At 42.6% G+C, this 27,750-nt stretch overlaps 1 protein-coding gene across 1 annotated transcript; it reads right to left on the bottom strand.

Moving 5' to 3' along the window:
* Positions 1-578: 578 nt before the first annotated feature.
* cpxm2 (carboxypeptidase X (M14 family), member 2) lies at positions 579-25,895 on the bottom strand. The gene is made up of 14 exons (XM_071536712.1): positions 25,613-25,895; positions 23,382-23,483; positions 18,248-18,357; positions 15,240-15,379; positions 11,375-11,459; positions 10,259-10,409; positions 9,812-9,900; positions 7,538-7,661; positions 7,137-7,333; positions 6,438-6,617; positions 5,055-5,352; positions 4,557-4,696; positions 3,537-3,636; positions 579-1,586 (listed from the first exon to the last, which is right to left on the bottom strand). Exons 1-14 carry the CDS (start codon positions 25,893-25,895, stop codon positions 1,330-1,332), a joined length of 2,256 nt encoding a protein of 751 aa, XP_071392813.1. The 3' UTR covers positions 579-1,329.
* Between the last annotated feature and the right edge of the window lie 1,855 nt (positions 25,896-27,750).

Genomic DNA, 27,750 nt, shown 5'->3' with positions numbered 1-27,750 from the left:
ACCCCAGCTCCCTCCAAATACAACCTCTCTACTGGAGGAATCAGACAGAATGACGCTTCAGATTACCTCCAGTGATTAAATCGAAGTTATGGAAATGAAATGGAGTAGCTTTTCTGTTAGGGACATCCAACTAAGCGTGATTGCTTGTAAAATCAGAGTTAATGAATATGTTTGAGATATAGAATAATCAACATTATGAGACTGAGAAGACACTGAGTAATGACACAAATGACTAACAAAGTCTTAGGAAATCACTTGACGTTATTTATACTACTCATACTAAGTTCCAGGAATTCTCTGGGTGTTCTGGCTTCCTCCCACAGTCCAAATCATGCAAGTCTGGAGGAATGAAGAGTCTAAATTGCCTATAGATATGAATGAGTGTGAGTGATTGTCAGTGTGTGTTAGCCCTGTGATGGTCTGCCTTTCACCCAGTGTATGCGGGGATAGACTCTTGTAACAATGTCTGATTTCCAGAGTGATTACTTTGTGTAGAACACATGAGTTTGTAAGGGAGCAGTTAAAGCAGTCCGATTTGTTCAAACATACTCTTTTATTAAATTATTTGCAAAAGGTAAAGTGTATAAAAAACAACAAATCAATGACGTACAAAAGGTCATTGAGTCAATTAGTAACATGGTTTTAAGGATTGCTTACAAGGATGAAGCTTGTATAACTGCAGGTAATAAAGCTTTCGTAATGGCTTACGTAGTTGTGTTACATAAGTTAATAAGTATATACATGTTGACAGTCATGGCCATTCCTCACAGCGACCAAAACCTCCCCATCTCTAATTTGTATTGTGCAGTATTTGTGCAGTATTTATAGTTAATGTCAAAAGGAATGAGAGAAGATGTCTTAATATTTGTGATAAATTGAAAAAGAAAGGTCATAAATGTAAGCTTACACTATGACAGACTGAAATTCTTCAACTTTTTCAAAAAAGTTGAGGCAAATAATGAGATGACAAAGAGAGAGCTTATGCCTGGGTTAAACAACAAAACAAAACAAAACAAAACAAAACAAAACAAAACAAAACAAAACAAAACAAAACAAAACAAAACAAAACAAAACAAAACAAAACAAAATCAAGCAAAACAAAACAAATCAATACAAATGAAAACAAATCAAAGCAAAACAAGCATCTCCTTTTAAGCAATCAACATTTTTCAATCTGTTGTCTCCAAACTGCAATTCCACTGGCAGCACTCTGGAGGAATCTGACAGAGGTCCAGACCCAGGCCAGCAGTCCTGATAAAAACCCAGTCTGATCAGAGCAGACGTCTGCTTCTTCTTCTTCTTCCTCGTCTTCTTCTTGATCCCTCATCCTTATGTTCCCAGATAGCGTTCTCTGGGCCTGCGAGCCTGGAGCTGCCTGACGGGCAATCTGATGGGCTGCTTGTTGAATTTTTCCATGATTTCTTTGATGCGGGACAGGTTCGTGCGGCCGATGGTGAAGTCGCACCTGGTGGCTCCGATCTCGTAGCCCACCTCACACTTCTTGCTGATGAGGCTGTAGCCCTCGGCCCTGGCCGTTACTCGGTATTCTCCGGGGTTAAGCAAGCGCCAGTAGTCGCCATCTGCAGCTGAAAACACACACAGACACACACACACACACAGAGGAAATAAGTATGCTTATGTTTGCACGCGTGTGTGTGGTTTTATATGGCTGCAATACACGTGCAATGGCCATTATGTGTCGGGGTGGGGTGGGTTATTCAGATGGGCAGTTATCCTGTTATGAGGATATTCAGCCTTTAAAAGATCCCAATATGATTTGCAGTGATAATAAATGAAAATTATTCTCAGTGTGGAAACAAAAAGATTCCATAGAAAAACAGATCCAACCACTGGTATTTAGATTATATCAAAAGTCTTTCATGGCAGAAACACATGGCTGCTATCAGATGAAAAAGTCAACTTTTCTGTTTTATTTTTAAATTGACGACCATGAATTTCTTAGATTTCATAGTGGGTTTTGAATGGGTTTCATGAGCTGAAGGGTTCTACCTATGAAGGACCATGTAAATGCTGAATCCAAGTGAAAACATGACAAGCACAAAAACAGGAGTTACACATTTCTTTTTTTTTTTTTTGTGCAACAGCAGCAATATGCAAATCTTGTCCTAGAAAGCCAAACTTAATACTTGGCAGCGGCAGAGAGTCAGCTTCACAAAAGCCTTCACCTAGGAAAACCCTAAACTGGAAATGAAAGTTGGAGAGAGTTCTTTTGCGAGACGAGCTACTCTGCATTCTTGTTTAGACTTTTTTAAAAATAGCTCTGCTTTGTCATGTTGGATTTACCTGGTCTCTCCCTACCAAACGCTGCCTTTGTGTGGGCTGGGAATACAAGTGAACTCGTGCTGCATTTTCAGCCTTTGATTCGCTCACAAAGATGACAGTTTTGCTTCCTTCCCATCATCCCGAGCGCCCGCCGCCCACTCGGCACCTCGGCACAGCCGCTAAGCCAAATGAAATACGATGGCGGTTGTGTCGCTGCTGTTGATCTACAGCGGATGCAAACAGTAACACGTCGACATCTGTGTTCACATCATTTACGTTCAGATGGCAGAAGGGGATCTAATTGTTCCCTGAAAACGGCCCAATATAAAATGCTAATGAGCTGTGATTCCGAGAAGCCCTGGAGTCTGGCAAAGCATCTTTCACATATCGATGTGCATCAGCAGCACCCGGGCTGTCGCTCCTGTCTTCCCAGTTGATTCATCCTGACGCGGGGACCGGTCTTTTTGGGGGTCTGTCTCTGAAGGTACTTAGTGTTCCGAGACAAATTCAAGCCCAACTTTATAGTTAATAGTTAATAAATAGTTGAAAAAATAAGAGAGAAAATACGACACAATTTTCAAATGATCAGCCTAAAATGTTCTGTGACTGCAGCTGAGGGAAGCAAGGTTTTCTGGGAGGAAACGGTGACTTATACTAAGTTCCAGGAATAATAACGGCTAATGTCCTTGTGGACATTCGATTTCACGCTCTAAGTACAAAACCACTTTGGCTTTGAAGGCTGCATTTTTTAGGCATCAGCAAAGATTGCCTTGAGGATACACAATTTATTGGCAATTTCAATGTATAAGGCCTGCACGACGCTCAGTATGGCTGTGAATTGAGTGTAATTCCAACCTGCGGCTCCGCTGAAATACATCAGCTGCTAAGTGTTTGGTGCTTTACATTTCTTCTTACAGAATCACAGGGACGCTCTGTTAGCCTGTAGATTTGCGTGTAGTAACTTAAGAGTGACTCACTCCGGAGAGAAAAGCTCAAATGAAGAGTTATGGAACTCACTTAAGCCCAGAGGTATCTCTCGCTGTTTTGACTGCAAAATATAAGCTGACTTACATAAGGCAAAAAATATCTGCATTCTATAAAACTGACAGTGACAACTACTTGTGTCATAACATGTTTGCTGTTTTGTTTTGTTGTTGTTTATTACTCAAATGAAGCATTCAAAGCTGCAGTTCTACACAGAATTTATAATCCTGTTACTGTTAACACAGTTTCCAGCTCAGGTGCAATATTACCTGTGCGTATGTCGTGGCCGATGCCCTCCACAGAGATGACGGCATTGGCTATTCCCCGACCTTGCACGTCCCTCACCACACCTTTGATCCCACGATGCACCTGCACAGGAAAAGCAGAAACCCAACCATCTGTTTGCTGCTGCCCAAAGTTTGCCCCATCAAGACATATGATACAATGTATCTTGCATGATATGAGGTATGATGTATAATGTATGATCTAAAGTTCAGCAGGACAGATAAATATTTCCTCACATCTTCCCTCTACATCCAGCATCAATATTTAAACACTGGGTGAATCACCTTGTTTGATCTTGAGGCAAATGTAGTTTGCTTACTGGTATTCACTTGAGGAGTTTATCCGTGAAATGTCAAGAAGGGAGCCGGTTGTTATCAGTTTTCTGATCATATATATTAAAGTGTTTGACCAGTGTACAGTTCAAATCCAATATACACTGCCAGCCAAAGGTTTGGACACACATTTTTCTTTATTTTTGCTGTTTTCCACATTTTAGAATAATAGTCAAGACATCAAAACTATGAAATAACACAAATGGAATTATGCAGTGACCAAATGAGTGTTAAACAAATCAAAACTTTATATTTTAGATTCTTTAAAGTAGCCGCCCTTTGCATCGATGGAAAGGCAATGGCTTTGGAAAGAAATTCATACATAGGATCAACTTCACTATTTATATTTGTCTAAGAAGCAAATTTCAAGCATTTGAGCATAAGCCTTTAGATCAAAATGGCTTTAAGATAATGAAAACATAGTACATTCAATCAAGTGTGTCCAAACTCTTGACTGGTAATGTATGTACAGTATGTGAGCAGTTGCTAGGTTCTACTACAGCACTTTTAAGTAAGCATCTTTACTGAGAAAAATCTGAAAACTTAATGAAGGTCAAAAGTCACCTCACAGATCCCTAAAATAACTAAAATAATATGGCACCAAACAAGCATGTGTTTACGTGACTTGTTTGTGTGTATGTGTGAGTTGCGGGGGCCGCTTTGCCTCTGTACCTGCTCCATGAAGACAAGCAGCGACTCGCGATTGTTCTCCCACTCCTCTGGCAGCTCGCTCTCATGAGGGAATTTGTCACAACCCACATACATCGACAACTCAAAGCAGTTGGTGTGCAAATAGCTGAAATCATTCATACCTGCCAACAAAGAGAAATGTAGAGATGTAGAAATCTGTGGGCCGGCATCCAATTCAGAATATCTTTTTTGGCCATATATATAGTTATTTGACTAAGAAGTTGTGGTAGAATTAAGGGTGAAATGGATTTCATGATTTCTGTAATGATCTGTCTGTTGCCTTTGGTTTCTCATACAATGCTTCAAGCTGAAAACAGGAAGCACTAAAACAGCCAAGGAGTAGAATATTGAATATGCAGATGTGTGCATGAGTGCTAAACAAAGCTACAGCTCAAAGGCTCCGGGCTGAGCCGGGAAATCCCGCTTAACGCAGCGTTAGGATCAGTGAGCCGAGACCCAGGTGGGTATATGGACACTAACTGCCAGCCGCAGTGTGCCAGGACGCCCCGTTGATGGTGCCATCCTCCTTGGCGAAGTCCTCGGTGTGGCAGACGCGCCGGTTGGCGTCGGTCATCAGGCGGTGGGTGGAGGCGTAGGAGAAGGCCAGCCAGCGGAAGACGTGGTCGTCGGGGGTGGGGGTCTGCTCCCTGGTCACCCCCTGGGAGCGGGTCCTGTCGTACGGGAAGGTCACCACCAGCTCTCCCCCCTGGATGTTACCGCCCAACACGAAGGGCATCTTCTCCATCCACGCCACCAGAGCCCGCGTCTCCACGGCAACCTACAGCGAAAGGACACGGGAAAGAGAGAGAGGAGGGTAATGCAATTCATGCAATCATCTCAGTGCCGTGATCGCTAAATTAACTCCTGCGCGCTGAAAACAATTTCACTGCAGTGTGAGAGGGTGGGCTGGGGGGGGATAAAGATATCAAACTGGCATGTTACTATTTACCAGCCAGGTTTATAAATTACACACCACTCAAGTTTCAAAAGTAAAAGCCTCCGTATAAACTCCCTATTTATTCATTCTAAAAAGTAAATAAATTGTCAGGAGGCGGCAAGCCATCCAGCATCCTGTGGCTTGTATTTGCATTTGTATGCACGTTACAATTAGGAAATAGAGCAAATTGCCCCTTCTGTGTGGGCTCATATTGTTCACCAGCCGTTCTATCTCCCAGCACTGGCTGAACCAACCGGTGAGGAGAATGAGGACAGTTTTCACAGCTTCCTGAGCACAGATGGGGATCCCAGCTCCGCAGCTGCAGCAGCTATTCTTGAGGCGGTGTGTGACTCACTCATGGCTCTCGGTAACGTCAAAACACTCGTGAGCGTGAGCTTTTAATAGATTGCTCGGCTTATATTAGCTCACAGCCACTTCGTCACAAATACCAAATACACCCCTCGCTCCCAAAATAGACGGCGCTGATATGCTCACGAGGCTGTTCTGCCCTTTCCAAAACACTTGGATTTGTCTCTTAGATTGGAGGAGTGGAAATGAAGTTACATTTTGAAGCTACTATTTTAGATCATGTTATTGATTCTGATATCATCCTTTTTTGTCTTTGCATTTGATGATGAAAAGCAGAGAAGCTGTAAGTAATTTGAATGTGTAGAATTGTAGCTTTTATTTGACTTATAGCACACTGTTCTATGATTAAAATTGAGTGTTTAAGTTTAAATTCAGCTGGTGAGATGTGGGAGTTCAAGAGGCAGTTGGTTGTAACTTGCAGATTTGGGACACAAGTCTGCCGCTTCCATTAGACGTAGTCTGAAAATTATTGGCCATCACCTGGGGGGCTGCTGAAAAGTTAAGTGAGTTACAAGTCCAGTAATAACAGCCTGTCAAACAGAGTCGAGCAGACTCACCGTGGCGTTTTTGGACTGGTACCACTCTGGGATCGGCACATGGTGGTTGAACATTTTGCGAGGGATCCACTTCTTGGCCTCAGCCTCCCACAGTATGGAGTTGAGATCGGGGAAGTTATGGTGAATGTCAATCCCATCCTGGCTCCATCGCCCCAGAGACCAGCCACTAAGCTCTGAACCCTGGGTAAACCCCACAGTATGGAAACACATGCTGACAATATGAAGGAAACAAAGGGAAAACGATACAATGTGTGCAATGCACACACACATCGGGTCACCAAATGACCTGATGTCATTGACTGTACAGTGGCCAAGCACTATCAGACACGCTTTTAACCGGGTTACTTGTCTTTATCTATATGTGTTTCATTAATACCGAGTCTTTCATCTGACAGGCCTGCAGCTGTTTTAATACCACCCCTATCTACATGTGTTTCAGTGGTTCACATCCACTTTTATGTAATTTTGGAATGGGTCTATTAAAATATAAGTACAAACAGCTACATTGTTCATAATGGACATATATATTCCACAGGTCATTCTAACCCATTTTGATGCACCTGCAAAGGCTAACATATAAATGTACATCCGCCTTGGCTCTTATCAGGAGAGCACACACCTGTCAAACAGAGATGGCGGTATTTTCGCCTGAGGCCAGTGCATGATATGAGGTCACTAATGGCAGTCTTGCAGACCTACCACTTCAAAGGCTTTCTCATACCCATCGGGGTTGACAGATGGCAACAGGTGGATCCTGGTCTCCTCCACCAGGTGACGTATGCGCGGGTTGCCAGCCAGATACTCCAGACACATGAACTGCATCAGCAGCAGCAGCAGCTCGCGGCCCAGCACCTCGTTGCCATGGGAACCCGCCGTGTAGCGAAACTCCGGTTCACCTGGTCAACAGGGTTCACACAAGGGGGGGGGAGAAGGAAGGAGAGAGCGACAGATTAAATATGCAATTTTGCTAAGTTTAGCCACACAGAGAAAAACACACAGTTCTCTGATGTTAACATTACACAAAACACTGAATAATCACATCGCTGTTAAACCTATTTTAAGACATTAAAGCACACAGTTCCTTTTAATAATATTCTCACCAACTTCATGCTCTCCTGGGTTGTCAGAGATCTCTATGGCATACAGCTTGAGGCCATTGTGGCTCTTGCCTATGTTGTAGATCCGGGTGATGTTGGGGCACATCTCATTAACCACCTTCATAAGCTGTGAGAGGAAAATAATGCAGCATCAGCTCTTAACACATGATGCAAAATTCTACAGAAAATCTCTGACATTAGACTAGCACAGCTCCCTTGGGGCTTGGTTATATATTGAGACACCTTGGCAATAAAAAGCAATATCAACAGGACTGTGTCACTTCACTTAATAATGCTTTGACCAATGAGGAGGGGCTGTGCGTGAAGGGGTCAAGGCAATTATGAAGCCAGGCTTGTAGAACAGCTGGACTACAGCAGAGCCAATTGAAATAACAACAACTATGATTTAAACATATGGCCGAGAGCAGAGACACAAAGAGGAAGCGCGGCAGGAAAAGAGACTCGCATAACAAGCTGTTAAATAAAGTAACAGCATTAATTTTAGAAATCTATGTTTTGTTTACTCGCTGTCCCAGCTGCTGCAGAAGTCATTAATCAGTCAGGAGTGATGGGGTTTTAATTAAGCCCGTGTTTTTGTTTTGGCTGGTAAATCATTAAACAAACATCTGCTTTTGTTCGCGAAACAAGGGAGCGCGAGGCGGCGGGTGAAACTCTTGCTCTCACAATCTAAAAAAGCACACTGCTCTCTTGATAATTACACCTGGCTTATATTCACCAGGAACAATGTAAGACACTTTTTAAAGGCAGTCTTTCTTTTTACTTGCAGTACCTGCCGCTTAAAGGCGGTCTGGTCTTTGGGAAATAGAACGAACTTAATGGGGCTGATGGCACACTTATCTGCTCGTAGCAACTATGTACTTAGAAGAACGGTGTCATTAAAAAGAAGCTTCAAAAGGATCGCGGCCAGGATAATCTTACACCATCCTCTTGAGAGGAAGTGGGCTGAGGAAAATGCTCTTTCCATGTGCTTTGTTTTGTCTCTCAACCCTCCACGCTCTGGTAAAATCAGCGTGGCCGAGGCCTGTTTAGACTGGAGACCAATCAGTAGTGATTTGAAAAGCTCTTCAAAAAAACTTCAAAAAGTGTCGCCTTGGGACTACACTACCAGTCTGGACACGCATTTTCCTTTATTTTTCCTATTTTTTACATTTTAGAATAATAGTAAAGACATCAAAACTATGAATTAACACAAATGCATTTATGCGGTGACCAAGAAAGTGTTAAACAAATCAAAACTATCTTATATTTTAGATTCTTTAAAGTAGCTGCTCTTTGCCTTGATGGAAAGGCAAAGGCTTTGGAAAGAAATTCATACACATGCATCAACTTCACTATTTCTATTTGTCTAAGAAACAAATTTCAAGCATTTCAAGCCTTTAGATCAAAATGGCTTTAAGATGATGAAAAACATAGTACATTCAATCAGGTGTGTCCGAACTTTTGACTGGTAGTGTATGTCAAAGCGATATCAAATAATATTATCTTTATTTGAGAAGATAAGATGAGCTATTTCCACTGGCAGTCTGTGAGGTTGCTGGCACCACACTGTTTAAACTGCAGCGGACGAGGGAGAGATAAGGTACCAGGTACCTGCGCAGAGAAAAGAAATGTCAAGGGCAAAAAGGCTTTAGAAGCAGAGTTTTAAAAATAGTCCTTCCTATCGAGGCTGGACTCCCTGCGTGACACACATTAGCCTCAAAGGTTAACATTTCTACTTAGTTCACTTTGATAATACCGAAATGACCACTGTTTTATAGGCCGCCACGCTGCCTGAGCATTCATCTGAGTGGGTGTCATTGTGGATCATAACAGCAGTTTGGGACACCTGTGGTCGGCTGCTTGGCAGAGCGGAGCTGCTGCATTACAGGAGATTATGATTCACAGCACTTGTACCTTCACAACCACTCAGTCACAGTGTACACACTGACAAATACAGCTGTCTTCCTTCTTAGTACAAACAGGCTACTGTTCATGACAACTATATGAATAAGTAATGATACAACCCACAAGATGCTTTATACATTTTCATTTGCCTCGCAAGGCTCTATTCATTTTGTTTGTTGTTGTTTTGTTCTTGCAAAGGACACAACTTGTCTGAAATTGGCTGACAGTAATGCAAGATGTCTTATCGCTCCACGTTTTGTCACTTTGCAGGAAAAAAAAATGAGAGCTGAACCTCCTATGAATAAAATACGCAACCATCAGAATCACTAACAGGGTGATATGTACTGTTGTCCTCTGTTTACTGCAACTTACCTGCCTCATCTCTTTGTAGCTGTGATGTCTGAAGTCTAGGTTGTCTGTGGTTGTGACTTCATTCCGTCTGTGGTAATAGTTATTGGGATCTGTGGGGAATCGGGAAACATGAAGTTACTGATATCCAAAAGTTGAACCGGAATACATGAAGGACGTGGATCCATTGCTTTCATTTAAGGTGAAGCCAAAGGAAAACATCAATCCATGCTTGGTTCTAAGTGCCAAGACCATAAATGGTGAGCACATGCTCTGAGCTGAATACAAATCAAATAGCAAGTCACTTAAAAAACTACTTTTTTAATTGGTCACTGAGTGATGTCTTGAACATTGGCTAAATCATATATCAAACTGGGGAAGCCATGCATTCTCCAGCCTGTCAGTAGCTGTAAGTACAAGCCAATGGCAGGAATAATGTGTCTGCTTTGGAGGCCCATACAAACCCGTCACCTGGCATAGGACAGCCAAGGATCTCCACTCTCATGCAGATGTTGCCGCTGTGAAACCAAGAGCGAGGGTTGACTCGAATGTATCTGGCGACCACTGGCGCGGGGAAAATGTTCCGGACTGGAATTTCCTTTTCCCTGTTGCCAATGAAGATCTACTGAGGCAAACACAGTCATCCCCATAGTGAATAAACAGCTAAGAACAAGATATATATTATTATGTGTGATGGTTTAAGGCTTGGTCAACCTTATAATCAACATGCATACGCACATACATATACAGCGAGTAAGCCTTCTTCCAGCCAGAATGTCCTTAAACTTTCATGACACTGTGAGTTTATTGAAAATATTAAATATGATGCTACCTGCAGCTTCAGTTCTTCTCTGTCACCTTTTGCCATTTTGAAAGATCAAACAGTGCAGTTTGGCATTTGGCACAAAAGGTGGGAGAGTGGGTAGCAGTGAGCTTGTTAGCAGAGACTAAATTACTGTGAGGGTCGCATCTCCCACATGGATGACATCACCAGCACAGAGAGTGTATAAATTACATCGAAATTTCATTAGGGGGGATTTGAACCACTAAAGAGTGCAACGAGGATACAATTTTCTACAAAAAATGACATTAATCAAGCTATGTTCAGTGATATTGGGATTATTACTGTGATTACACTGACTTTCAGCTGAAAACGGTTGTTGTAGTGTGTCGTTATGATTATGCTGTATTCAGTCTATTCAGTGAAATCAAAGCCAAGTGCCCAATGAGAGAGAGGAGACGCGACTCTGAAAATGATCCAGGATGAGGTCCCCATCTGCTTGAGGATCATCAGTATTTACTATTGCCTCTCAGCTCATTAAGCTCGCAAATAAGCGGAGGCCCAAATCTTCCCTTGTAATTGCTAATCAAACAAGAATTATTTTTCCTCTCAGGTTCTAGTTAATGAGGGGCAAAGTACAACAAGTTTTCTTATACACAGCTAGTTTGCAGAGAGGAGGGATGGTAGTGGTTAAGCTTGAGAGGGTTCTTTACACTGTGAAAATAATTGCCTGTATTGCGGATATGCGTCAGGAAATACTTGTATTAAATTCAATTTTCCTTTTAAACCTCATGGCCGTTACTCACCAAGTCCTCTGACCCGTTCTTCAGTGTTATCCAGGTGTGGCTGTCATTGCTCACCATGACTTTGTATGAGGTCACCCAATCGCTCCTGGTAACATTTAAGCAAGTCGAGGGACGAGAGGAATAGAAGAAGAGAAATATCCGGTTAGGTAGAAATCAATGCAAATGGAGCACCGAGGTGGCTGGGGGGATATTGCTTCGGCACTCATCCAGACAGGCACAGTCCCCACGGGGTGAAAGTTGCTTTATAAATAGGATAAGAGGTCAAACAATGCCATTTATACCAGTAGCACCCATTGAACCTGTATTACTTAAACTGTTGGAATGAGAGCAAAACTGAAATATGTTGTCCAGATGGTTTTGTTTTAGTCGAGCCTATGTAATAACAACTAAAGACATATGAAAAGAAAATTCCACACCACCCATACACCGTACAACACAAATGGCCCATACTGTATTCCAGTAAAACACAATAATATTATTTATGTGACTGGTGTAACTCACTGATCCTATTAAGCCTGAATACTGGCAATTATTCTGAATTCAGACTAGCATTAACTTATTCACAAATTTAAGACTGGCAACTGTTAACTTCATGAAAAACTGACATCTTACTGTCTTCAATTTCAGTATTACAACTTTTCAAAGATGATGGGGTTGCAGTACATTAGGAAGTTCATATTTTAGATCTGTGGTTCCCCTTCCTTTACAGTAACCAGGCTAAGTCTTATATAGAGCAGGCGGAGGTGAGACATCAGAACAGTACAGTGTCTTTCATGTCTGTAATTGGATCTGCAAATGAAAGGCTTTTACTGACGACTTCATCTGTCATACAAGGCACAGTGCTACCTGATGTGCGGTATAGGGTGGCAGGGGCTTCTGCACTTCTGGATAAAGACGACAGTGCTGAGCTGGTCCAGTACAGTAACAATTCCCAGTCCCGCTAATTAAAGCACTGTTATGAACAGAACCCCCTGTGCTGGCACCATAGACAGCTACAAGCCCTACAGAGCTAATTGCTGGGAAATTCTGTCTCATCCGCCTAGGCCTGTGTCTTCTGCACCCTCAGATCGTGCTGGACTTGGAGGAAAATTACAAACGCAGCCTGATAAAGGATCTCCCTCTGCTCTGTAACTACACAGCAGTTTCCAGAAGTCTATGCCACCCTTTCCAATTAAGGAGTACAAAGGCCAGAAGTTGTCAAATATTATTACGGAGCCAACTCGGAGGGAAGGTAGAATGTAGGGAAAAATGTGAACATCAGCAGATAGAAAATGGTTTTCTTGGTGAACAGAGGATTTTGCACGCATGGCACAAGGACATAGGGTTCACTTCAACTTTGGTGGTGGTGATGGTGTGTGTGTGTGTGTGTGTGTGGGGGGGGGGGTAACCCTGAGCAGCAAATCACACACTAGCAGATAGTTGATAGCAGTAGCCTAAATGCAACTCCGTTTTCCCTCACTTTATCACCAAGATTGAAACAAAAGATGCACATTTACATGAGAAAATTATGCAGGTATGAGAGAGAGTGAGGAGAATTACTGGTCAGTGTGAAATACAGACATTGCTAAACTGAATGTTAATGAAAATATGAAACATGTGAGTCTAATTAGGGGCCAGCTCTGTTGACGGTCCCTCTTGTGTTTCTATATATTATTCTTATTTGCTGTTGAAATGCTTTTAAAGGCATGCATAAAAATGGATTTCATACAACTAGAGGAAGGGATCCATTCCACATGACCAAAGCCAAATTATGCTTCAGTAAAAATACACTATATGCGTTTGATTTACTTGCTTTCTAATACCTCATGCCCAAATGCCTCATGTGCTCTGCTGCTAAACATTACGAGAAATGGATGGTACAGTTTCATACATCTGGATTTATTTATGCCGTGTTAGTTACATCTAAAGTCACAATCGAAATGGACAACCTTGAAAAGCTAGCGACGGCTGTTTAGTGTTGCTGCAGTAGTGTAGGTCTGTGCTGTCCCGTGACACGGTAAGTGCTGAGAGTCACAGGTCTGACATAATGGAGAATCCAGTCTCTTAGAGAAGTGTGGGTGGAATAATACAAGGCGAAGGACTATGACTAGTACTCCCTTGCTCCACAGCAAAATGCACACATAATCCTTCGCGAGTCTCTCAGAGTGGGCTCTTGCAAACGCGTATGTATGTGTTTCTGTGTGTGTCTGTGCTCGATGCAATATAGCAGCAAAAGTGCTGCCCTACAATATATATAAGTTATACATTTATACATTTCAACTTCGTCTTAAAAACTCTCCACCAAATTAATCTTCAGGACGGGGATGGGAAGGTGGGTTGTAAATGCAATGCATATAGTAACATCCAAAAAGGAAAGTTTTCAGAGATTGATTGTTCGGCAAGAACAAGAGGAGCCTGGCAGAGGAAAGGCAGGAAAAGGACTGATGGGTTGAGTCAGTGGGAGGAGAGACGACAGCCATCTCTCTGTCTTTGGAAGCCAAGCACATGAGATGCCATGGAGACCTGATGGTAGTGTAATTCATCTCTTCACAGACACCGTCAGCACGGCACAGCTAGATGACTCATCCCAAACGGTAGTCAGCAAGCTCTCGGTGTCTAAGATACAATCTAAAATGTGTTATTAAAAGAGTAATGAAAATCGCGGCATTCTTTTTTTTTTTTACCTGTCAACTAAAATGTGATGAATGAGCTTACAGTGTGGTAAAAATCTATTTTCTCGGGTGTTATTTTTATAATGTAATGACCTTTTAAGAGAGATGACGGAAAGAGGCTGCACTCTCTAATCAAGCAAACTCACAAATCCTTAATCCCAGAGTGTGGAGATCAGAAAAGACTTATGAAAAGGGCAACACCGGTGAAGGTTCAATGCCATATGGATGAGAGAGAAAAGCTTGTTTTGCTATATGCAGGAATATTATTGTGAAGTCAAAATGTGCAGTTTGGTTTAAAGGAAAATACCGGTATTATTTAGGGTTACAGCCCATTTACTTCGGTATTTGTCTACTTTACATTTCCCCCTAATCATTTTGCAATGCTGTATTTAATCAGTATTTTAACATTTACTTTATGATGTCAAACCCAGCTTGACATGTTTTGGAGGGATTATTTCCTGGCGGAGGCTTCCACTTGTTCCTGTGGGTGTCAGGTGATTGACAGCAACCAGTGAAAACACTCAACTCAGGCACAATGAAATAAGGATAAAACAGAAACTTTGATCAGACCAAATGAAGGCTTCACGTTTGCGGTGGTGGATTATCTCACACTGTGAATGGCAGAATGGCAGCAAATGGCTTCTTCTGAAGGGAGAGAAACAAGTCCTGATATCTCCAACAATGGTTGTGTGCAGACTATCAGAATAATGTAAAGAAGAGGGGCAACCTAGACCAGTGGTTCTCAAACTTATTGGCTAGTGACCCCTTAAAACGAAGCAATGCCTACTCTCGACCCTCATCACAGGCTGCATATGCAGAGTAGTGAACAGTTTAAAAAAAAATATATTTTCCATTTTCTGGTTGTTTCATCTGATTATCAGCGGAGGCCTAAAGGCTGAAAACGATTCACTTTTCATTTCACAAGAAAAAAGGAAAAATTTGAGAAAAATCAGACAAATTACATAATAAATCTGTATAGTGGAGATGTGTTTTCTTCCTATCCCATAAATCATCTCCCGAACCCCCAAAATTATCTTGTGACCCCCCAGGTGGCCTTCACCCCAAGTTTGAGAACCACTGACCTAGACGAAAACAAACAAACACTGGTATTATCCTCCAAAGTTGCTGAAGACTACAGCTTGGGGTGAGAAAGTTCCCATCCAAACTGTGCAGCCGTCAACATCTCAGAGCGTGTCCGGAGGGGTCCTACTCACGACCAGAGGGAGCTCCTGCCCTGTGTGACGACCCCTGTGAACTTGGTCAGCCTCCTGGCGTCCACCTCGAACCACTGCAGCGGGTCGTCCCTCCCGGCGCACCAGCCCCCGTCGTATAGGTCGTCTTCGTAAAGGCCGGCCTGCCGGAGACAAGCAGCAGCTTATAGCTATACCAGAGGTGGGGACTCGAGTCACGTGACTTTGACTCGAGTCACAGTTTTAATTGTTTGAGACTTGACTTGATGCATGAAGAGAATATTTGAGACTTGACTTGGGTTCTGGTGATTGGGACTTGACTTTGACTTTGATGACTTGAAAAGGTTTCTAAAGTCTTGACTTGAGATCTTGTGTTTGTGTAAATGACTTAGATTGAAAGTGATGAGATTTGTTCCACCAGACGACTGAATTTAAATTCTGTTTTCTGAATTTGTATGGAATGATTCAATTTATTGGTTTCATATTAAATCTAAACGGATTATAGAAATCAAACTCATGATGCTCATACCTGGTTTTTATCCTATTAAAACCATATAGCATTGAAAAGTCGTAGATATTTAGTTTTCTTTAAGATATTAAGTTGATACTGGACTCTTGATTTGTTCTGACTTCGTTCTACATTTAGACTTGAGACTTGACATTAATGACTTGGGACGTGACTTGAGACTTGTGTTATAAGACTTGAGACTGACTTGGGACTCAAGCAAAGTTGACTCGGTCACACCTCTGATATATACACACTGTATGGCATGGTATAGCTCACCTGTGTTTCCATCACTTTATTTGTTGCCGCCTCTTATCGCTACAAAGTGATTAATTCTTACCATGTTCCAGTCTGTTGACAGTGGAGACATGGAAAGTATGTAAAAGTCAACAAGGCTAAGATCATGTCAAGCTCATAAAAATATAAAGTAGATGTTTAACTTTGGTTCACCGGCAATCTAAATTTATGCTGTCCAGATAGGAACCGACAAGCAGGAGATAAGTGTGTCCTCTCTCGCTGTGGATCTATGAGAAAGGACAGTGGGTAGCGAGACTGTAAATTTTATAGTACAGGTAAAGGCGAGGATCATGCTTGAAATGGTGAAGGGAGTGAACAAGGGCAAATGGGAGCCAGTAAAGTTGAGTTATAGGAGTGAATGCAGGCCAAACCTGTGAGACAGGGCAGAGTGCTGAAAAACCCTGTCTGCACTTCTTTCCAATTCCCAGCATTCCTGAATTTTCTCCAAAAAATTTGAGCATACATTTTACTGATGCAGTGTAGGATACACTTTCTTGACACTTATTTGGCAGCGGCTATTAACAGCGGAAAATGTTAACCCAATTATAATGTATTAAATGCTACTGTATCCAAAAAGCCAGTACAACTAAGCATATTGGTATAATGAATTGAGATTGTTGGCTTAGAGCGCGGTGTGTTAACAGTCAGAATGTGCTGACAGGCCACGTTGTTCATCTTCTTCATCCAAATTTAGATTATGACGGCATATGCCCTGGGTGTATAATAGCATTGCATCTTAATCATAACTGTCAAGTCACTTTGAATTACACCACTCTCATTATGGCTTTACACAGAACACCTAATCAACTGAAGGCCTGAATACAGAGGAATGGGGACTGACACATCTCTCTCTCACCTCAAAGACGAGTTAAAATGAGTTTGTTTTTGATAAGAAAATGTTTGTTTTTGATACAAGCCACTCTATGTAGTTTAGGAATGGAATGTGAACCTCTGAAATGTGAAAAAAGTCTCTGATTTAGCTTTAGTCCTGGATAAATAGTGTTTACAAAAGAAAACTGGATCCCAGGAACAATGAAAGCAACTGTCCAGCAGCCTTGAACCACATTTCCAAAACCAAAATGCATCTTTGAGGTTTACTGTTGATTGACTTTGCTTGAAAAGGTTATTTTTGGATATGTGATGAGATCTAAAATAACATTTTGCGAATTATCTTTTTATCATTAATTTTTTTTGATAAAAAAAAAGTACATCATACAGCTTCAATCTCCTACTTCAGCATTCTACTAGTTTGTTTACAACAAGGTTTTTCTGCCAATATGCAAAATCTCCCGACATCAAAAGACAGCCAAGTTTATCAAATGAATATTATTCCCAACCCCCAATTATCACGATACCGATGGTGTCTGGAATCCAAACATTTCAGCTTCAGGAGTGGAAATAAACTAAGTCTATTGGACACTGGCCTGATTCAACAGGCAACATCTGCTTTCTATGTGTTTCTCCAGATCTACTGATAATTTCTCTCGAGACTGGACACACAGTATCTCTGTCCCTCTGTGATCTCTGACGTGCACTTGCATACCCAAGGGTGCACACACACACACACACATACACACAAACACCAAACAACAAAGGCCTTGTTTTGTTGGTTTCCTGACACATAATGCCTTGCCTTCTTGAGCGAATTAACCGTATGTGTGTTTCATTAATTGTATGCTCTGATTCCGAGCAGTGCAGCTTGCAAAAGATGAGGCAAACTGCAGACTGTACTCAGTGTAATATCCTCAAAGCGGAGCTTGCACTAACAGGAAATACCTCTTCTCCCAGATGCCAATCCACTTTATTAGGTTTGGGGATGTGCCCCTGGTTTGATGGCAACAGTATTGCTTTCTCTCTTGAGTTAGCTTTGGACTATTAAAATATGCTGTTTAAAGCAGAATGATAATGTCACTCACATTTAACTCTACTGAGCCACAGCATGTTATCACAACTTGTCTTGTTCCATGGAGTTACCAAATACAGTCATTCAGACCTGTATCATTCTCTTAATAATATTGCGTTGAAACTTAAATCGAAAGATATGATCTCTCAATCATATTTCGTCTTCATGGAGAAAATGAATTCACTTATTTGCTTGGAAATATGCAGAGCAAAGCATGAAAGTTTCCAGTGAAAATTGATTTTGCCCAGGGTATAATGCTAGCCCGAACTTTTCCCAGGCTTGGTCGGCTTCCCCAAGCCACGCCAAGGCTTTACATTCCTGTCTTACCTGGATGTTGAGGCGCCCTCTGTGTGCTCCAAGGCCGTAGCGTTTCATAGTCGAAGCATGAAGCTGGAAATCATCAATCTTCAGTGTCTCCAGTCCCATTGGAGGGCATTCTGGTAGAGGAGAATGACAAATTGGCCTGCGATACTTGGACGATGGTAATTTCATGTATCATCTGTCGCTGCTACAGAAGCACTGCTTTCTTTACACTATAGCTCCTGAGTCAGGGACCATACAGTCGTTAATAACTTGACTCAGTAATAATGAGTAATGCAGACTTTGCACTGCTCAAATGTGTGAAGCTAATGAATGAGTGGCTGCAGTCACCACCTGTTACAGTGAGCATCTCTAAAAACAACTGGTGTATACAGCAAACTTGCTTTGTCAACACATACTGAACTGTAAACAGTTTCAGTATCATTCTAATGTGCAATGCAGAGGTGAAAGCAGAACTTTTATGGGTGATTGTTACGATAGCAGTCATTATCCATCAGTGTCATTGTTTCTTCACACTCCCTCTAAACCCATTTACATGGCACAACAATAAATCAAGGTGGGAAAGCATTCATCAAGAAACTCTCCTTTGAAGCTAATTTGAGCAACTACCCATATAATACTGTGAGCCTGAAAAGAGGGAGAGAAATGTAAAGAGATCCAGAGTTCACCTGCCACCAATTTAACACACCTCAGCTGGTAAACAACTCATTTTGACTGAAAAATCAAAACATAAAAGGTGAGCCTATATGAAAAGAATGGAAATTAATTGTGTGACTGGGGCTTTGTTGGCAAGACACCGCTATGAATTTCAAAATGTGTCAAGCTACACAGGTGATTAATCAATTGTACACATGAACACTTCCTTTTTGTTATTTTGAAATCTAATATGCATACCTATCACAGTTATCTAACTGCAGCCTGAATGTATGAGCAAGTTAAAATGACTATATCAAATATCATGACCTTAATAAAGGACTACCCCGACACTTCTGGGAGCTTACCCAGTATTTGACGAGAGGATTGGTACCAAAATCGTCCCTGTGTCTCTGGTAGATAGCTTGTCCAGTGCACATGCTAACGCTTTAGCATCATTATCCTAAAAGTGAGAAAATGAGAACTTGTAGCAGCTGGTTAGTTAATTTTAATGACACGCGCCTAAACCTGCCAGGGTCGTTTAGAGGATTGGTAAAACAGACATAAAATCTATCAAAAATAATGTGTTTTCTATGGCAGGCGAGCTGTCCGAGAGACCACGAGCGCGACTCGTCTTGTTTACACAGGAAGTGAGTGAAGTCAGCCAGCCAGACAGCTAGTTTTTGCACTGTTGATTTGTTATGGACTTCATTAAAGATTTTGCACTGTTGATTTGTTACGGACTTCACTAAAGATGAAGCTTGAGATTTTATTTTCATAGCCATAGAATAAAAAACAATACAAACTTTGGATTACTAAAAGGTCTATCTTCATACTTTTGATTATGCTAGCTAAAGTGTTAGCATGCGCACTGGACAGAGCTATCTACTGGAGAAGATTTTGGTGCCAATCCTCTCGTCAGATCTATTGGGTAAGTTGACTAACGGGCCAAACTCTCAAAAACTCGGTGTAGTCCTTTAAAGCCTTTTGCAACAGGGAATCTAAAACTAGCTATCAATAGACCCTTAACTATGGACACTTAAAGAGGAGAGTGAGTTACCGGACCATAAAGCATTATAGCGCTGTATGCGGTGTCTGAGAGCAGTGATGCAGTCTGCGGTGTGACCTGCTGTCCTTAATGTCTTGCTATAGCCATTCTGTAAGGGTATAGAATGACATCTTAACATGTCATTTAATAACGGTCAGTATTGAGTCTTACTTTTCTTAAATCAAAGTGGGTGAGATAAATTGCAGTTCAGTATAATTGCCTTGATACAAGTGGAATGATTTGCTTGGTCTGCCATGTTTCAAGACATTGACAAGTGAAACTGCATTGTAAACAAGTGGAATTATCTCACCTCATTTTCGCTGAGACTGAATATGAGACCAAATGACTTGTTGACTAGATGCTGCGTTAACATGGAGATTTTTTGCGGTGACTACTGCTTTAGTATGACAATTATCCAGCAATACACAATGAGGCTACAGCAATGATTTGGCAAAAATGCAGCCGTATTTTAGGCAGTGTGCCTTTATAATGAAAAAAACAGCTTATATTGAATAAAAAGGAAGCTGCACATCACTTGAGAATGTTTTCATTTTCTACTAGAGGGCATATGCAATTGGCTTGACCAAATGCCCATCTTTAAGTGCTTACAGAGACTGGGATGCTGTTCACTAAAGAGAGGCCTTTGTGTGAGATTGGCTCATCTTTTTACACTACAATGGATATCACCCAGTGAGGGCCGAATGGGCAAATAAGGGTTGACGTGTGAAATCCCTGCTGGCCAACAGCTCTTTGGGTCAGATCAAGCTGTTTGCCGACTTCCCCAGACCACAGCTATGGAATTTCAGAGCAAGAATTTCCGATTGGGCACCGGTCTGTTTGTACATGCGGCATGTGCTGCACATGTCGCTGTCACAAGGCCAGGGCTGCCTGCCTTCACAAATGAACACCCAGTATCGCAAGAGACTAAAAGTAGACCAAGGAATTTTCTTTAAGAATATACTGCACTTTCATCTTTCATGGGACATGCGTGTGCGAAGTTGGTCACGTCTCTATATATTTGATCCATCGGGGGATGCTGGCTCGGCCTTACATAACCATTCTGGTGGCCTGATTGCTGTGTCTGAAATACAGGATGCCATCCATCACACTGGGACTTGTATAGAAGCCAAGGTCATTCTTTGAAAGGCGAAAGATAAAGTTTAGTGACATTATAAAAATTACTTTCTACAAGATCCAAAATCCACATACCATTACAGGATGTAATTTATATTTAGTGCATTATCCAAACAGTTTAAAACCCAGTGAATTCTTGCTGTGAAACTGTGTTGTCGATGTTGCCAGACAAGCCAGACGCGATGCCACTGGGGGGACCAATTAGTAGAGTATAGTGTTGTTTACAGTAACCCTACACAGCAATGAAACACATGTGTTGCCCTACTTGTGACCCTGTGCTAAAAAGCCTGTATGCCTATATTTCAAATCCACTTGGACACAACTTATTAGGGTCAGCCCGGCCCTCACAGCACACCACAGGATCAAGGATAACAAATAAACGGAAAAAATAAAAGGGTGCATGCCATTTTATCAAGCATAAATCATTATCTGCACGTAGTCCTCTACAAGAATCATAGAGGAGCAGAGTATTGTGCAATAATGCACGATGCAAATGACAAAAGCGACAGTCAGGGTCTCATGTGTTGCTAACTAGGCCACTCGCCATGTTACTGCTGAGGGCAAAAAAACAATTCCTGGGATCGAAGTTTATTCAGGCTATGTATGTCACAAGTCATTGTCTCACATCTGGTGCTACAGTACTGCAGTATTGTAGGGGCATGATTCGTTCCTACTGTAATGTTTATGTAATGTAAGCTTTAAACGACTTCCAAACACTGAGCTTTTGGCCCTCGATTAATCAGTATAAATTGTTCAGAACACAGTTTGAGCATCAATCTAAACACATGTGGCGCCCTGGAAACTTTAAAAATCAAAAATAAAATAATTGAACAAATTAGTGTGACTGCACTCTCAGTCATTGCTTTTCGCTCACATCAGCAGACAGCTGCACATCAAAAGCCTGTTTGTAAGGCTCAATGAACTTTCTAATTTTGCTTGTCTATGGGCCCAATCCTGCATTTTGTCAAGCTACTCAGCCACTGCAACTTCACTGTGCACATTTGACAAACGGCCGATATCTGTGCGGAAACATCTTGTTTTAACAGTAATCTTTATAGCGTTATAGCTGATGGGAATAATGAACGAGCTGTTGAAACATCCGTTTAATCAAACAGTGAAAAACCCTGCCGCACTTAAATCCAGCATTTAATGAATTCCCTATTGTTTTGGTATGTGCTGATGTGGCAATCACAGTTTTCTGAGTACTGCTCCAGCTCAGTTCCAACAATGGCAAAATAATTACAGAAATTTGGAGGCAAAAAGATGTTTTGAGGCTACAGAATGGTGATTAAGTACTTAATGTAAAAAAAGCGTGCGATTTTTAAAACGTTGTTCATAATTTTACCTATAAAACTGCAGCCTGTAAGTGTGGTCCAGATAAATCAGCTGCTACCAAGGCATGGAGACGCTAAGCAAACTTCACATAATTCAGAAAACGGCTCGGTGTTCAGTCACAATTTCAGTCATGAAAACATGATTTGGGAGTTTGGGCCTTCCAGATCTCGACTGTGTGCTGGGTTTCTTTATAACTCCTCGGCTGAGCCAGGCATGTCAGCATGGAGTTCCCATTTTCCAACATGTTAGAAGAATCCCACCATCCAAATTTCTGCTCAGAATCCCCGTTCGCCTCTCAATGCCAACTCCAAATGGCAGCTTTTCTATCTTTCTTGGTAGGTTTCTTACAATAGCTGTAACATAAACACATAGATTCACACTTGGCCTATACACACCCATTTGTTAACTTCTAGCATTGTTGAATATAGTGCCTCATTCATGCCAGAAGAGTCTAACGCTGTGTAAATAAGTGTAATAAGGGCAATATATTGGTTCTCTCAATGCTCTGGAAAGTTTGAGGTCAAAATTCATGCGCTGTGTCTATGTTGTCATCTGTCTTGGACCACAGTGTGGTGATAGACAATCTTCGACAGGACTACGACAGACAGCGTCCATACAGGAAGGCTACCGGGGCATCCCAGCTTCAGTTTAGCAAATATACAGTGATCCATGGCAACCAAACACAATGCTTCATCGGCAAAGAGGACAGCAGTGCCTCTGTGACTTGACTCCGCTTCTGAGAGCATCATCTTTATTGCCAGATTTTTCCTCTCAGGGAAAATAAGTGTTTTTTGAAAAGCGTTCCCGTTTCCAAAACATTTGTCATCTCTGAGAGAGTCGGTTTCTCTCTTTCCCCCGTCCTAACTGCCCCCATGAAGGCACAGAGACGGCCCCTGCACGCCGGTGGGGAAGATGAATTTCCTGAAATATTGTTTTATGAGATCATGAATTTCCCAGGTGTGGTGGCAGTGTCATCGGTCCTTCACTCACCCTCTTTTATCGAGTTGTACTGGCCCTCGCCTTCTGAGATGCTGTTGGGGGTTTTCAAGGCACTCTTCTTGTTCTTCTCAGCCTTTTTGGGGGTTGTTTTCACTAAGGAAGGAAAGGACACTCTGATGAAGTTAAATAGTGTTAAAGAGTGTGGGTAGCCACTCACCTTTAGTATTATGGACTGATTATTGAGAGGGAAATGGCACAGGAAAGAAAGCTCTGGCTGGATTCCATCCTGGGCCACACATATGGATCCAGGACTGAGAACTAAACCAAGAGATGATTTCTGGGCACAGAATTTCAAAACTTTTAACCCTTTTGCTCCTTGCATTCAGTTCATATCTCCCATGTCTGAGGCCCACAGTAGCTAAGCCAAACATTTCAATTTGCACTTGCACTCTCTCATGTTAGATCCTGGCTGGCGGTCATACCGTTCCGCTCTTGATAGCACTTCAGTTGACTGCCTGAGGGTTCAAAGTAATCATGAAAATGTCCTGCATAAGGAGGCAGGGTGGGGGGGCGGGGAGTCACATTCCAGGAGGAACTAAAGATGGAAGTGGGGAGCGTGTTTTTTATTTGACTGAGTGTCAGGTCAGGATAGGCCCCACGTGATAACAATCCTCCTTGCATCTGAAAGTCTTTATTCTCTTCTCAATCTGGGGACAGGTTAAATCCTGAACAATGCTGAGCTGCATGTGGTTTAGCCTATAGTGGATTGTGATTGAGAGAGAGAGCACCAAGATATGATAATTTAGACCTTGCTGTGGCATGGCTAATGCTTATATTCAGCTTGGTTAAGTCTGTCTAATTTCTAACTAATGTGCTGGAAATAATTTTAACTTGCTATTCTATATACATGGTTCCTACAAAAAAACTGTATATGATACAGTATGATGGACATATGTTAAACAAATCACTATCAGGAAAAGGACTTGTGTATGTTCTGCTGGTCGTATTGCCTCTGCAGTCCCACCTACAGCAGGTATCCCTGCTGAGACACGTGAGGCCGGATGCCTGAACCATTAAGTCACTGTCGACACAGCTGCTCCAGATTACCTGCCACCAGCCAGGCCGGACCAACCTGCCTTCATGCGTGTTACTGTCCTCCAATCACCTGGCAGGATTTCTACATGCCTACGAACCTGCTACTGCATGCGCTGCGAGCCCCATAGAGAGGGCTTGGAGCCGTAGTAAATATGTTTGTATGGACTGTAATGGGTCAGCGTAGGGATCCTTTGGGAAAACGTGGATTTCACATGTGTTCAGCCCGATGTGGTTCCTAATGCAATCCTGACCTCCGCCGCTCTGTAAGGAGTCGGACTACCTGAGGAGATTATTGTTGCTCTTTTCCTCTGCACATCCATCACCATGTGAATTGAATTCAGCTGCTGCTTTTCAGTCCCAGAGGACACCAGGGTTCTTCTCTGAGCCCCAAATGTTCCGTTTGAATTCATCAAGCAGCATAAGAGTGTCTGTGGCCCATTAGTTGTCTTTGAGGAGAAAGTAGGCCATCTTATAGCTTTCTGTGAGACACCAAGCTGTAACTTATTTTGGACTTTGATCTTTTTGCTTTATCTTGTCCTTCACATCACATTTGTAAAGTGTCCCTATCTGTTTAACTGATATAAAGCAAAAATCAATCACAATACCAGGCATTATTACTATTTAATGTCAATTCATATGGCCAGCTGTCTGATCATCTGTATTGACACACACATTAGCACACATCTTGCAAAGCTTTCTGTACTTCACACAGCTGTTGTGTTTGTCTGACTGGAAGGTTTTTATCAAAATGCACCCTGACATACAAAAAGTCATAAGGATTAGCCATGCACTGTCATCTAGTTGTAGCATTGTTTCATAGGGTTACTTCAAAAGTTTCAGATAGTTTTGGGAAGTTGGGAGCTATGGCTAGCTTTTATAAGACTATGTGTAACTTTACAGCTTTGTTAACCTAGAAGCTGCTGCCACACACACTACTGTTAGGAACGTTTGATTTAAAGTTCCCAGCAAGTAAAATACTATTTCTACAGATATACTAACTTTAAAAAAAAAAGCACTAGTAATATTTTAACAACCCTGCTGATGGATGCACCAATAAAATCATGTGGATCTGTGGAGGATTTGTAGAGCACAAATAAACTTTTACTGTCCTCGAGAGAGCTTCTAACTGAAATATTAAGAAAACCATTTTCTCAAGTTATCAAGCTGACAGATGGGAGTGCTTTTACCTGATTTAGCTTCAGTGGTGGCTTTATCTGTCTGCCTGCTGTTGTCTGCCTTTCCCTTGGGTGTTTTCTTGGCAGGGGTCTGGCCAGGGTGCTCCTGCCTGTCAGACACCGAGGCCACAGGCTCCTCCGCTCCCTGGACCCGGCTGTACTGTTCCCTTGTCAGCAGCTCCTGCATGTAGTAATCCTCGTCCTCGGCGGCGTAGCCGTGGCTGAGGTCCGCGAGCCCCGCGAGGAGTCCCAGCAGAGCCAGGAGGGTGAGGAGGCTGAGGCGCTGTCTTCCCATGACCCCGGGGATCGTCTCCAGCTGAGAGTCCCGATGCCGTCTCCGGAGGAGCCTGCTACTGCTGCCAGGCTGCGTCCCATCAACTGCTCCCCTTCCCCTTCTCCCTTTCCCCACTCCGGCGCAGGGAGTTCACAAAGTTCTCGGAGCGCTCCAAGTCACTGACGAAAGCAGCGGAGCCAGAGGGTCCATGGACGCCTCAGCCTGGGAAAAATGCAGGGAGGGAGGGAGAAACACACAGAGAGCAGGAGACAAGGGAGAGGAGAGGAGAGGAGAGGAGAGGAGAGGAGAGGGAAGAGATAGGGGGGGAGAGACAGTAAGTGATTTTCTCCTTTTAGATGTTGGCAGGTGGCTAAAGCTCAAATTGAAAAGTTTTTTTTTTTAGTTTGAAACTAATCTAGGCTGCTGACACACTACACAGTCATTTAATTGGAGTAAGATGGGCATTAGAAGCTCTCTGGGAAGCACGCATTGACACTTCCACTTACGGGATCTGCTTTCATCTACATCTCCTCCCACTCTGTCTGGGGCAGCGGCTGTTGTAATCGGAGGAAAGTTTGCTCTATTCTGCAGGGGGAACCAACTAGGGGAGTTAAACAGCTCTTAACCCATTTGCCCATTCAGTGGAGCATCCAGATGAGAAGCAGAGGCGAGTCTCTTGATCTCTCTAGGGGTACAGTTGCTGCCCAAACTGGAACAAAACACACAAGAAACAAATAGCAGCCATCTGCCCGTTTTGCTCCAATTTTAACAATAAGGCACAGTGGGTGTACAGCTGTTATAATCTAGTAAGTGTGTACTGATTGCTTTAAAATGTCAACTACAGTGCATGATCTCTCCTATACTGGGACAGTAATTAGCTTGTTGCTGCTCTCCATACTGCCTCATTTCCTGAGTCTGGTCTTGTTTTAGCCAAGACCTGTTTGGACTCAGCTGTAGTTTACACATTAATGAGCGGCGGAAGTTGAACAGAACAACTCTCTGTGCAGCATCCAGGCGTGTTCCAACACAGGGATGGAGGAGCGATGCCCCGCGTGTCACTGCTCATCACATCAGCGCCGTCTCTTCCTCATGGATCTCTCTCTCTCTCTCTCTCTGATACACACACACACACTCAGACAAACACACACATAAACAGGCCCACAGCAGCTGACACAGCCTCACTTTCACAAGATAACAATAGCAACGCCCAAAGCCACCGCTCAGCATTATAACCGAGGGTATATTGCCGCATCAGGCTGACAAAGTCCTGCTTAAAGCCATATTTTGTCAGATAACTAAGTATAGATTTATCTTAGACCTAAATTGCAAAAAAAACAATGAACACAAAGCATTTCATTGCAGGGATCCCACGGCGTTGTACCTGGCATCTCATTAGTGGAGCATCTGGAGTTATTGCTAAGCAGGGAAATGTCTAGCCTTAGGCTTAAAAGATTTAGTCATAAGGAGGACAGGGATTCCACAGAGCAATCGCACAACTAATAACTACAGCTCTTGACATTTCATCAACCTGAGGCAAAGCAAACTTAAGGCAAAGATAATATTCCCCTAACTGGCCCCCGTAGCACAGGCTGGTGAGCTGCCTGGACACTGCCCAAACTTCACATAGAGCAATTTCAACCCATTGGTTCATTACACCTATTTGAAGGGGAGGAGACAGCGTGCGGAGAGAGGGGGTGGACAGAAGTACAGAACACCTCGCAAAAGGTCGTACGGAAATCGGTCTGCGCGACCGAGAGGTATCAGCCGGAGACGGGGGTCTGGATAGAAGCTGAGGAGGCCGGGGTTGGGTGCTGGGTGCTGGGGATGGGCGAGCACGGAGGAACAGGATCTGGTGTGGGCGGACAGCTGGAGGCTG

The sequence above is a fragment of the Centroberyx affinis genome, unplaced genomic scaffold, assembly GCF_046629955.1.
Source record: "Centroberyx affinis isolate AG114_WGS23_722 - 3 ecotype Tasmania unplaced genomic scaffold, CSIRO-AGI_Caff_v1 ptg002930l_1, whole genome shotgun sequence".
Lineage (NCBI taxonomy): Eukaryota > Metazoa > Chordata > Actinopteri > Beryciformes > Berycidae > Centroberyx > Centroberyx affinis.
This window is presented reverse-complemented; position numbering and strand designations above follow the sequence as displayed.

Coding starts and splice junctions, on each gene's coding strand:
- cpxm2 (XM_071536712.1), bottom strand. CDS start 25,895: ATGGGAAGACAGCGCCTCAGCCTCCTCACCCTCCTGGCTCTGCTGGGA. Junction 23,484..25,612: donor CACCACTGAAGCTAAATCAG/GTAAAAGCACTC, acceptor TTCCTTCCTTAG/TGAAAACAACCCCCAAAAAG. Junction 1,587..3,536: donor CGGCCACGACATACGCACAG/GTAATATTGCAC, acceptor GTGTGTTTTCAG/CTGCAGATGGCGACTACTGG.